Genomic DNA, 13765 nt, shown 5'->3' with positions numbered 1-13765 from the left:
TGATTCAATTACCTCCACCTGATCTCTGCCCCGTGATTCAATTACCTCCACCTGATCTCTGCCCCGTGATTCAATTACCTCCACCTGATCTCTGCCCCGTGATTCAATTACCTCCACCTGATCTCTTTCTTAACACGCAGGATTACGGGGATTAAAATTCAAGATGAGATTTTTGGGTGGGGACACAGCCAAACCATATCAGTGTCCACCTATCTTAGGCTGCCTCAGAAGATGACAAAATTTCAAGTTAATGCAAAAGTTTTCTCCATAGGAGAAAAGTTTAGTGTAAAAGTGACTATAATCCCCTATAGCTAATTACCAAGCAGATAAAGATCCTGCTGGCCAAGAACCATTGTGTCCCATAGAAATGCCTGCATATATGAGCTATGTTGTCACCATGTTCATGGCACTGGAATATTATAGGTAAGTGGTTCATGAAATGGTTTCAGGGACCCCTCCCCCCCATTACCCACAGAAATGGAATATTGCAACTGGAATCATTTCAAAATTTGAGTTTCAGATGTAATCTTCGGGAAGATTACATAAATCGGTGATTATGGCTCTTTACACTTCCATTTTTCAAACTCCAATATTCAGAAAGTAAAATAGTCATATGAGAACCTGAAACCGCCTTTGTGAAAATTATAACTGAAGAAATTAGGACAGTGAAAGATCAGCCCTAACTGACCCCATCTTGCTTCTAACCATTAAGCTGTCCTTGTTCATACCTTGGCGTAGGCCGAACTAACCTTGGGAAGGAATTTAATTTATGGTTTGACTCAAACAAAATTGATACTAGCCCTTTCCCGAAAAGACCCCCTTCTTGCCTGGGGACTAGTCTGCCTTCATTGGACTAACAAATTAGTTACAAGATTAGAAATTACAGTTTAGGGGTCAAGCAGCCTCTGGCTGCAAGAGTCTGAACCTCTCCAAATTGCTCCTGGGGATAACATCACTATTGTAAAACCTAAGGTCAGTGCTTGAGATATTTTACAGACCCTTCTCTCTCCATGAATCAGCTGACACCACCCAGACTAGTAATGTGTCTCGACCAGTTCTGCCATCCCACCCAGGAACAGAAGACACCAAGAAAACCTCACTTGGACCCCCTATGCTTCCATCTCCAAGCTGACCAATTAGCACTCCCCACTTCCCGAGTCTCTAACCGCCAAATTATCTTTAAAAACTTCGATCCCAGGCCGGGCGCGGTGGCTCAAGCCTGTAATCCCAGCACTTTGGGAGGCCGAGACGGGTGGATCACGAGGTCAGGAGATCGAGACCATCCTGGCTAACACCGTGAAACCCCGTCTCTACTAAAAATACAAAAAACTAGCCGGGCGAGGTGGCGGGCGCCTGTAGTCCCAGCTACTTGGGAGGCTGAGGCAGGAGAATGGCGGGAACCCGGGAGGCAGAGCTTGTAGTGAGCTGAGATCCGGCCACTGCACTCCAGCCTGGGCGATAGAGCGAGACTCCGTCTCAAAAAAAAAAAAAAAAAAAAAACTTCGATCCCGAAATGCTCGATTTGATAATAATTTTTTGAGTAATAATTTGAAACTGATTTGAGTAATAATAAAATTCCAATCTCCCGCACAGCCAACTCTGCGTGAATTACTCTTTCTCACTGCAATTCCCCTGTCTTGATAAATCGGGTCTGTCTAGGCAGGGGCAAGGCGAACCCGTGCGGTGGTTACAAAGCAACTTGAACCTTTTGGCTTTTGAAGCATATGTGAAGGTTTGCGTGGGGCTCCTTACTGGAGAACGTGCCACTTCCCTTGGACTAGAACCTCACTAGCTCGGTTTTCAAAACCTCCTGCAAAGGCTGTGTATGCTAAAGGATGACAGCTATCTTGAAATGCAAACGGTTCGCATCAGTTCAAGGCTTCACAAATTACCATAGCTCCCCACTGGCTTCAGAAAAGTTCAAAATTATGTGGATATTTGTAATGCCGCTGCTTCCCACCCCTGCCCCCCTGCCCCAAGCTCCACCTCATTACTCAGGGCTAAAAACAAAGTAAGTTAATATTATACCCCTCCATTTCACTTCCTCAGCTCCTCACTACTGTTCCCCTAGTCCTCCCTATCCCATTCCCTCTGTCTCCTTCATTTCCTCAGCTAGTTAAACTTCAGTGCCTTTTCCAAGATAAAGGGGATATGACCTCAAATTCAGGATTAAAGCCCTTTCCACCATTGAAAGGTTATTAAATTCTGCTCCTCTCCCCTCCTGCAGCACCTAGTAATTACAGCAGTCTGTCTCACAGAGGGTGCTTGGTAAATGAATGAAAAAAACCAACACACACCCTGGAAACAGGTGGGCACGTACGTATCAATCCACGCATGCGCGAAGGCAGAGCCCCAGGACCGCGAGACTATCCGCAGAGCTTCTCCTTAGGCCCCACAGCTAGAACTCCAAATTGCCTAGTCCCAAACCAAGCACTCTCTAATCCGGCGCCACACGCCGGGCCTTCCCCACCACCTCATCTGCTTGAGAACGTAAAGGGTTCTGTGGGGCCGCTGCAGCTTTCGTGCCCATCCGTCTCCAGAGCCTCCCATCTCTGGAATGCGGGAGGGAACAGAGCTCTAGCCTGAATAACTGAGCCCGGCCCGGCAGTTCCCGAGGTGAAAGTGCCAGCGCTAGGGGAGCGGGAGGCCGGGCCCCAAGGAACCGCGGGGCGAGCCCGGCTACGTATTACCTTTCCAGGGCCTGTAGGGTGTAGCTGATGAGCGGTCTCTCCAGGATGGGGCAGAATTGCTTCGGGGTGGGGACACCCATCCTCTCCCCGCACCCCCCGGCAGGCAACACGGCTGCCACGGCGAGCGAGTGGCCCCCGGGCTCGGTCCGGGCCGCGCTCTGCAGGGAGGCGGAAGCCGCGTGGTCCGCGCCGCGCTGACCATTCAAGCAAGGACCCGGCTCCGCGGGCCCGGAACTGCCTGGCGGCCCGGGCTCCATGGCTGCGGGCGGAGCGGCAAACCACGCTAGCCCCGGGCCGATGCGACCCCGCGCTGCTCCCACCCTCGGCCGGGGTCGCGGGGTGAAGGGCGGACCACGGAGAGGGTCGCGGAGCGCGCAAGCAGAAGGCGCCCCCTGAGCCGCCGGAGCCTCGCTGTTGCTGCCCCGCAGGGGACGATCCCGACAGCCGCGGCAGCAGCTGAGGCTACCGATCTGCCCTCGCGGCGCGGCTGCGGCCTCCGCACCGGGCCCAGCGCCTCCGGGAGGGCTGACTTGCCCGCTCTGCGCTTCCCCCGGGCAGGCCCAGCTGTCGCCGCAAGTGGAAGTGTCAGCATGCCCTACATATCTAAAGATCGCAGATACTTAAGGGCCATGAGTATGCAGGAGAGGTCAGGCCTCTGTCCCATTCCTCCCTGCTTTAAAATGTTGGAAGAGATTGGGATTCAAATCACGGGATGGGACGTAGAGTGCGTATGCACCTCGATTATCTGAATTTCATTAAGCTCCGGAGGCTTCCCGGTTCCACCTGGGGTAAAGACAGATGGATTAGCAACTGTTATTGTGGCACATCAATAATTCAAACTGTGGTGGCTCTCAAACTTGTCTGCAAGTTGGAACCACCTGGGGAACGTGTCCTGACACGCTCACAAATTGAGATTTAATTGGTCTAGTGTGCACCGAGCTTTGGAATGTTTTTAAAGATCCTCGGGTGATTCTGATGAGCAGGCACGTTTTGGAACCATAGAGCCAAAGCGATACTAATTGCTGAACAATTGATACACCTTATGTCATTTAGTCCCCAGGAGAACTCAACTTTTGTCATTTCCCTTTTTACAAAGGGGAAAAGAAGTTAAATGGTTAATTTATGTAAGATTGCACAACTAATGGCAGAGAAGCCTTAAGGCCCTCCTATAGAAGTAGGCTAAAGTTGAAGAATTCCAGGCCTAAAGCATATCTTACCTTATTTAGTACTCTTGTTGCTGGTGAGGTTTACCATGAAAGTATAGTGAAGAATTTGGAGGAGAGTACTATTGTATTAGTCCCTGGAATGTAAACTCCATGAAAGCAGCAACATTTTTCTTTTGGCCTGGGTTGTGTGTGTGTTCCCAGCTCCTGGAATGTAACAGAAGCTTAATATTTATTGAATGAATTGCTGATTAAATAGATTAATGATCATTAAAGTGTATAATCATCAGTAATTCAGTCTTAATCCAGTGGTTTATGATTCATAAGAAATAATCTTTTTAAACACTGGAAATGTTATCAAGTTATAGTATTTATTACAATTTTTATTTTTACCCATTTTCTCAGTTAAGAGCATACAAAATGATGTTTTCTGCTTTTTCTTTTTGTTTAGTCTTATTGAAGGCATTCTGTCACTTTTGTTACTTTTATTATAATTAGCATTTAGGTCCTGTGCTAGTTGAGGTTTGTTAGACTAATAACTCTTAACTGAAAAGTGGTTGCCATAATATACTTCCTTGTAATTTTTATTGCTATTGTTCCTTTCTAACTTGATCTCGAGGTTTCTCTCTTAAGAGTGGCCACAAGCCAGAACAGTCACTCTTCAGGAGAGCTCTGGCCCAGAGAGGAAAGCTAGGTTCTGGTGTGCAGGTCAGATGCCAGAGGAGGCAGCACACAAAACATGTAAAATAACAGGTGCATTTTATTTACTTACAGATTCAGCAGAGAGTAAGCCTGATGGGAAGTCTGATGGAGATAACAGGACACCCAACCAGCAGGTAGGGAGCAAGAGAGAGGACTTGTGGAGCTATGTTAAGGTCCAAAAGGCTTTATCCCTTAGGCTTTCCAGAGGGGGTTGTGGATTGACTAAAGAAAACACCAGCAAAGGGGGAGCTTGACTGTGGTGTCGACCATTGGGTTTTATCATGGTTAGCAGCTGCGGGATGTGTTGGGTTTTTGGTCATGGAATGAGGAAAAAGTGTTCTGTATCACAGGGAGGGGAAATTTTAAGTAAGCCACAGGTGACGTGATACAACTGGGTTTCAAACAGCTTATATCAGACCTAAAAATGAATGCCCAGACAGCAACTATATTAAACAAGTTTGGCACATTACTTGACTTCATAGCACCACTACCACACCTGTATCAAGCATTTAAATGTTTGTTGACTAACTGGGTGGATGAATGAATGAGTCTATGAGAGCAGGAAGGCAAATCAAGTTAGTATTTCTATTAATATTGATCTTTAAGCCTCCCTTTTTAATCTAAAGGTGTAGTTGTTATAAAGGTATTCTTCCTTTACTTAACCTTGAGCAAAGAAAAGTAGAGTAATAAAGCTCTTGTTATACTAATTGCTATAGAATAATTTTATATAATTAAACATTGACAAATTTTAACTAGAATCTTATTTAGTTTTGTTCTTAGAGCAGATATATCAATTTAGATCTTACATGAATCCTTAGATCCTTATATCTTACATACTATATGTTAACAATGTCTAGCAGACTAACTTGTAGGGAAAAAAGGGCAGATTATAGTATTCATTCATATATACAGTATGAAGCAACATTCTTCTCTGTGTCCTTTTTATATAAATATAATTAGTTCCATGTTATGCATACTTTGGGGTAACAGATGTAGCTTCCTTGTTACTTAATACCAAGTTATAGCAGCCACATTATGAGAATATCCTCTCTGCATCAGGCATGTGAAAGTACATATCCTGAAAAGTGAAATCCTCCGGGATCCATTGGTAATAACCATTCTAAGACATCACTTGAACAGTTTGAAGAGTTTAGGAAACATAAACCCCAACTGAATCATGAAGCAGAGCATGCAGAGTTGGAAGTTCTTGGAGTTGTTTCTGTTTTGAGCTTCCAGGTAGGCAAAATAATGACTCTCCAAAGATGCCCATGTTCTTATCTCCAGAACATATGAATAAGTTACCTTACACTGCTAAAGAGACATTGCAGATGTGATTAAGTGAAAGATCTCAAGATGGAGGGGAGTAGCCTGGATTATCCAGGTGGGCCCTATGTAATCTCTGGCATCCTTAGAGAAGGAAGTATGAGGATGGAAGCAGCTATCAGAGTGCAAACAGGGGTGGGAATGTAGGCAACTTCTAGAAGCTGGAAGAGGCAAAGAAACAGGTTTTCCTCTTAGAGCCTGCAGAAGAATATAGCCCTGCCACCCCATTTTCAGATTTCTGATATCCAGAACTGTAAGATAATATACTTGAGTTGTTTTAAGCTGCTGAATCTGTGGTAATTTGTTATAGCAGCGAGAGGAAACTAATAACAGACTTCACATTGAGGAAGATTCTCATTTGGACTATAATCTCCAAATGAAGTTATACGTAGTTAGAAATGCAGTAATATGATTGAAAAAATAAGGCACTGTTCATTCAACTTTATGTCCCATTACTGGACCCCTAGTATTGTCTTTTAAAATAAATCCTTTGTCTTATGAATTTAAAAATGTATTATAAATGTTTAAAGTATAACTTTGTTAAATGTATACCACAATTTCATAAGCTGGCTTTGGCATGCCTTTAATTTTTTAAAGTAGTCTCTTTCTAAGAGTAGTTTTAGGTTTACAGCAAAATTGAGAGAAAGGTACAAAAATTTCCCATAACTCCCTGCCCCACACATGCATAGCCTCCCACATTGTTAACATCTCCCACCAGAGTGGTACATTGGTTACAACTGATGAACCTACAGTGACACATCATTATAACCCACAGTCCCTAGTTTACATTAGAGTTCACACTTGGTGTTGTACATTCATTCTATAGGTTTGATAAATTTACAATGATGTGTATCCACCATTACAGTATCATGCAGAGTTATTTCACTGCCCTAAAGTCATCTATCCTCTGCCTATTCATGCCTTCCTCTCTCCTAATCCCTGCCCAATCCCTGGCATCCACTTATCTTTTTACTGCCTCCATGCTTTTGCCTTTCCCAGAACATCATATAGTTGGAACCATACAGTATTCTTTTCAGACTGGCTTCTTTCATTTAGTAATATGCATTTAACTTTTCTCCATATCTTTTCATGGCTCGACAGCTTCTGTCTCTTTAGCACTGATTTATTTTATTTTATTTTTTGGCTGGATGTACCATGATGTATTTATTCATTCACCTACTGAAAGACATCTTGGTTGCTCCAAGGTTTGGCAATTATAACTAAGCTGTAATAAACATCTCTGTGCAGGGTTTTTTAAAATTTTATTTTAAGTTTTGGGGTACATGTGCAGGATGTGCAGGTTTGTTACAAAGGTAAACATGTGCCATGGTGGTTTGCTGTACCTATCAACCCTTCACCTAGGTATTAAACCCAGCATGCATTAGCTGTTTTTCCTAATGCTCTCCCTCCCCACTCCCCACCTCCCTACAGGTCCCGGTGTGGTTCCGCTCCCGTGTTCTCATTATTCAGCTCCCACTTATAAGTAAGAACATGCAGTGTTTGGTTTTCTGTTCCTCTGTGCAGGTTTTTATGTGTACTAAAATTTTCAATTCCTTTGGATAAATACCAAGGAGAAAGATTGCTGAATTGTATGGGCAAAAGTATGGTTAGTTTTGTAAGAAACGGCCAAACTGTCCTGCAAAGTAGCTGTACCATTTTGCGTTCCCACCAACAATGAATCAGAGTTTCTGTTGCTTCACATCCTCACCAGCATTTGGTGTGTCAGTGTTCTGGCTGTTGGCCATTCTAACAGGTGTGCAGTGGTATCTCAGTGTTGATTTAATTTGTATTTATTTGATGACATATGATGTTGAGCATTGTTCATATGTGTATTTGCCATGTGTATCGTATTTGGTGAGGTGTCAGAGTCTTTGACCCACTTTTTAGTTGGGTCATTTGTGTTTTTATTGTTGAGTTTTGAGAGTTCTTTGTTTATTTTGAAGAACAGTTTTTTCTCTGGTATTTCTTTGGCAAATATTTTCTCCCAGTCTGTGTCTTGTCTTTTTATTCTCAACAGTGTCTTTTGCAGAGCAGAAATGTTTAATGATAATGAAGTCCAGCTTATCAATTGTTTTTCACGGGTCATGTCTTTGGTGGTGCTTTTAAAAAAATCATCACCTAGATTTTCTCCTATGCTATCTCTTAGGAGTTTTATAGTTTTGTGGTTTTTTTAGGTCAGTGATTCATTTAGGTCTGTGAGTTTGAGTTAATTTTGTAAAGGGTATAAGGTTTGTCTAGATTCTTTGTTGTTTTTCCACGTAGATATGCAGTTGTTGCAGCAACATTTGTTGAAGACTATGTTTGCTTCATTTTATTGCCTTTGCTTCTCTGTCAAAGATCAGTTGACTATATTTATTTGAGTCTAATTCTGGTTTCTTTATAATGTTCCATTGATTCACTTGTACGTCCTTTCATCAATACCACACTGTCCTGATTACTGTAGCTTTTTATATGTCTTGAGGTCGAGTAGTGTCTGTCTTCCAACTTTGTTCTTCTTCAGTATCGTGTTGGCTATTCTGGGTCTCTTGCCTCTCCATATAAACTTTAAAATCAATTTATCAATATCCACAAAATAACTTGCTGGTATTTTGATTGGGATTGCATTGAATTTATAGATGAATTTTGGAAGAACTGACATCTTGACAATATTGAGTCTTCCTACTCACAAACATGGAACATCTTTACTTAGTTCTTTTGTGATGTCTTTCATCAGTTTTGTACTTTTTCTCATATGGATCTTGTACATATTGTCTTAAATTTATACCTAAGGATTTCATTCGGGGGGTTAATGTAAATAATATTGTGTTTTTAATTTCAAATTCCACTTGTTCATTACTGGTATGTAGAAAATGATTGACTTTTTTGTATTAACCTTGGATCCTACAGCACTACTATAATCACTTATTAGTTCCTGACATTGTCTTTACTTTTAAATATGCACAGAAGTGCACATTAAATGAAAGTGGCTCTCATCTTTATATCTGAAATACCTAAAACTTACTTTTTTGTTTATTTGTCTTTACATGTTAGTATACCTCTCTGGAATAATTGTCTTGGAGATTTCTTTTATTAGAAAATTTTAGTTTCCAGTGGGTAAATTTTTTTTTAGTATTAATGCAAATGTAATTAGTATTACCAGTCATACCCCTCCTCCCCAGCTACCCTTATTGTTTTAGTACCCTTTATAGAGATTAGTTGGGGTGTGTCTCATCAGTGCTAATGAACAGCTTAATGGTTCATCCTTTAACTCCATTGAAATCAGAGCCAGAAGTAGTAAATTAACATTCTACCATGGGGCATCCCCATCATTTCTGGCAGCCTATGAATTCTAATTTCTGTTTTGCTATTGTGTATCTTATGTAAATGGTACAGTCTATTAACCTCTGACCTTTAACTCATTTTTATACATAAGAACGGTGACACTCAGAATTGAGGTCTCTCTGCAGATAATGCAGACTAAACAATACCACATGACAACATCATTATCTTTCATTTTCATAATATTTCTTGCAAAGTTATTGTCAGTTGTCTCTACCATCCACTGTGCTTTTCCTGTATAACTAAAAAGGGAAGCAATGGTGAATATTTAGCCTTAGGACGGAATTAATAATACTAAAGTTTAACTTTTCATAAGAAGCACCTGCAACAATGGTTTCTATGTAGTATTTTTATATATTTTATACAATATAATTTACATAGTATGTATTATATAATAATCTTAGAAAATATATTCCTGGCATCTACTGACAGAAATTTCGATTAAATGCCTCCAGAGTAGGCCCAGGAATCTGATTTTTGCTACAGCTCCACAGGTGATTCCAATGTAGTTGTGAGCCAGACTGAAATAAACAGTGAATTTAAAAGAATTATACCCCAACTCACTTTATGTTCAATACGTTTAATTTCAGTACCCAAAGCAAAATGCATGTAATATATTAAAATACCATATAAAAAATGCATAAGAAATTTATTTTAAAATTGTGTAAGTAATTCATTAAACTGTTTCATTTCCTTGTTAATTTGTAAGAAGGGAAACACAAGGGAAGAATATTTAAATACCAGAAAAGAATGATGGAAGAGAAACAGAAAACCAGATCATCCCCTGGTATTTCTACAAACATGTCATTTTGTGTATGTGTGTGTGTGTGCACTTAGAATTCATTTTGCCTTGTAAAAGCTGTCATTTAAAAACACAGCATCCTCTGAGAACCATCAAAGGCAGTATCCTTGAGCACAGCTTAAATAGAATAGAAATTGTTGCCTGAAACTGCTCTGAGCACAGAACTAATGCATGCAATTCAACTGAGAATGCCCCATTACTCCAGAAACCAAAAGAGGGTAATGACCTCTTGCACAAGGGACAATGTGACAGAGATAATATCTTTGAAAGTTTTGTTTAGGAAACAAATCACTAATCTGGAAATGGTGGTGGCCAGCCTTAATAATCTGTGGAAGGGAGGAACATATGGAATCATTAAAGAAAAGCAACAGCTACAAAAGATAGATTTGTCGTTTCTGCAAGAAGTATATTGACAACAGCTATTTATATGCTTTTTAACCTTGACTCATTGCTAAAATAAGATTTAAAGAAGAAAAAAAATAGGCTTTAAGATGCAAATGGTCCAAAGGAATTCAAAGTCATATCTTTTATCTGAGCGATGAGAAAAAAAGAATGCAGACGTTGTGCATTGTGACCACAGCCACCGCCCCCATCAACTTGCCAAGCACAGAGTAAACACAGGAAATGAGCTGTCCAATAGAGTCTGAATTTCAGACATCATTGCCTTATAGTGCCTTACCCATGAGGGCACCACATCTTTATGTTAAGCAGATTGAAAGGGACTATGGTAGGGTAGAAGCACAAGGGGTAACATAGAGAAGGGAGAGAGAGAAGACTGCGACAGTCTTTTCATATAATAATATAGTCTCTTCAGTGATGTCCAAAGGATATAAACAAGTTTTGATTTTTACAAAAAGAATGTTTCATTGCTCTCTAACATGGAATACTCACTGGGAAAGACCCTCTCTCCTTCCCCAAGAAAAAGAAGAAGAAAGAAAGAATATACAGAGTCTGGGAAGATGCTGTATAATCTACTTAGGAGAGCAATAAACTACACTGTTTTAGATAATAAGGACTTAGTGGTGACAAAAGGACAATATTTTATGTGGAAGTAACTTGCAGCAGATTGCTAAGAGGAATAAATGAGGTCACTGTGTTGTCTCTACTGTACGTGAATAGAAATAAGTTAAATAGAAATTAAGTACTCTCTTTTGTGACCATTGCTACCACTAATTGGCTTAAGACATAAATGAAAGAATAGATGAATAATTGAAAGAACGTTAAACTTACCATTGAATATAAACATAAATCAATAAAGAACAATTTATATGTACTCTTCAGAAAAATTAGAGTGCTTGAAACTATTCACGAAATAAAAAGTTTGTTGTGTTTTTAAGTTTGTACAGACTCTTCTCACCCCAACTTCTTACGTCTTTTTACCTCTCCTACCACTTATCCTTGAAAGAATTCAAGATCTTGACAAGTGATTAAAATGCAAACCAGAAACTTCCCCCTTTGTCCAATCTTCCTTCGTAATTATTCTCTCTTAACTTCATAAAAATATATGATTATTAACTGCTATGGTACAATAACAAAAATATACATGAAAGTAACCAACACTGGTCTTGGGGGCAAAGTTATCAAATTTCATTATGCTTTTCTTGGTTCTCCTGGCCTCTCACCTTTCTATAGTCTTTTTATTTTTCCTCACTACCTCCTGAATTGGGTATGTCACTATCAGCTCTGCTGAACCAGAATTCACTTGTGTCTTCATCTATGAACTTAATCCTGCTAGTCCTGACCAGGACAGGCAGCTTCACTTTGTGAATAGGCTGAATCTTGCATTTGTCTCATTGCCTAGAGACATGTCTTACTATTCATGGGGTGTACCCACCACTTGCAACCTTTTTCCCAAACTTAACTGCATTGACCCAGGTCTTATAACTGGCTCCTTCTTGAAATTTCACATCTCTTTTGCATGAAGTAAAACACAACCCCAGTTTGACTGACTAGGCTTGAGTCATCAGAGAGTTGACTTCTGATTAATTGGCTGAAGAACTGCTATGGAAGGATTAATCACATACAAACAGGTTATCACCCCTTGACTGGCTTTAATTGTTATTCTTGTGACTTCTGATGCCTAGGTCTCCCTGGGATACTCTACAGCCTGGCCTTGGCTTACTTCCTATCCCCACCAGCCAGTGTTGCTAAGATCTGAGATTGATCATGTTGTGACACTAAGGCCCTCCTGTCCCTACTTAATCTGGCTCTCAAGAAAAATGTAATCTTTTCATTTATCTTCAAGAATAAGTAGTTAGAGTTGTTTGAGACATCTCCACTTTAGTAAATATCAGAACCATAATTGCTATGATTTGAATATGTTCCTTAAAGTTGATATGTTGAAGACTTAATTGCCATTGCAGTAGTATTAAGAGGTTAGGCCTTTAAAAGTTCATTAGGTAATGAAGGCTTTGCCCTCATGAATGGATTAATGCCATCATCATGGGAGTGGGCTCCTGAAAAAATAATCAAATTTGGCCCCCATTCCTTTCCTGTCTTATGTGCTTACTTCTGCCTTTTGCCCTTCTGCTGTGCAGTAACAATCAACCAGATGCTGTTACCATGTTCTTGGATTTCCCAGCCTCCAGAACTGTGAGCCACATAAACTTCTATTCTTTATAAATTACCAAGCCTGTACTATTCTATTCTAACAGCAGAAATGCACTAAGACAATAATCTAAAGGCTTGGTATTCTAACCCTGGAAATTTCCAAGGCCTGAGAATAATGGCAAGAAGTCAAGAAATATACCTTACACATGAGCCAGTGAAAGACTCATCTTAAAAATGATTCATTCTTTATATTTGAGGGGATGATCAAGGGTAAATATGCTCTGTAACTGATAAATCAGATTAAGTTGTGGAGAATAAAAACTATAACATTTACAACTTTTTTCAATTATCTATTACTGTATAAAAAACCATTCCAAAACTTAGGAGCTTAAAACACTACCATCTCATTGCTCACAGTTTTGTGGATCCAGATTTTAAGCAGCACTAAAGGAAACAGCTCATCTGTCTTTCACATGGGGTTGGCTAAGGTAGTTCAACTGAAGCAAAGGAGGATCCAAGATAGACTCCTTTGTAGGTTGGGGTCCTTGGTGTTGGATGTTGCCTGGGGCACCTCAGTTCTCTTCCACATGGTATTTTTCTCCAGCAGGATAGCCTGATTTTCTTTACAGTGAATGATTTCTTTAAAAAACAAACAAACAGATTCTGCCAACCCCTCTTAAATGTCATGCCCCAAACCAGCACAGTGTCAAATCTGTCTCATTCTTTTGGTCAAAGGAAGTCACAAGCCCAGACAGAAATCAAGAAGAGAGAAAGTAGCTGCACATCATGATGAAAGGAATTTTTACAGAAAATGAAGGAATTATTAATGGCCATCTTTGCAGAGAATCTTCGACAGGCACTGAGATAGTTAATTTTATGTGTGAACTTGACTAAGCACAGGATGCTCAAATAGCTGGGTAAGCATTATTTCTGGGTGTGTCTGTGAGAGTGTTTCCAGAAGAGATTAGCATTTGAATTTATAAGCTGAGTAAAGCAGATATTCCTCCCCAATATCGTGGGCATCATCTAATGTGTGGAGGGCCTGAATAGAACAAAAAAGTGGAAGAAGGTTGAATTGCCTCTCTGTTTGACAGCTTAAGTTTTACATTAATCTTCTTCTAACATAGATCCTCCTGATTCTCAGGCCTTCAGACACAGACTGGAATCTACAACATTGGTTCTTGGGCTATCCAACCTTCAGACTACATGACCAGCTT

General features: G+C 40.5%; 1 protein-coding gene across 1 annotated transcript in view; it reads right to left on the bottom strand.

The window, feature by feature from the left end:
- CRPPA (CDP-L-ribitol pyrophosphorylase A) overlaps window positions 1-3032 on the bottom strand; it is a 339038-nt gene extending 336006 nt beyond the window's left edge. The window contains exon 1 of the mRNA XM_023215905.1: window positions 2691-3032. Within this exon, the coding sequence (XP_023071673.1) occupies window positions 2691-2947 (257 nt within the window). The 5' untranslated portion in view covers window positions 2948-3032. The remainder of the gene's footprint in view (window positions 1-2690) is intronic.
- Between the last annotated feature and the right edge of the window lie 10733 nt (window positions 3033-13765).

The sequence above is a fragment of the Piliocolobus tephrosceles genome, chromosome 8 (assembly GCF_002776525.5).
Source record: "Piliocolobus tephrosceles isolate RC106 chromosome 8, ASM277652v3, whole genome shotgun sequence".
In the NCBI taxonomy this organism is placed as follows: domain Eukaryota; kingdom Metazoa; phylum Chordata; class Mammalia; order Primates; family Cercopithecidae; genus Piliocolobus; species Piliocolobus tephrosceles.
Note: the sequence above shows the minus strand (reverse complement) of the source record. Positions and strands in the feature narration are given on the sequence as shown.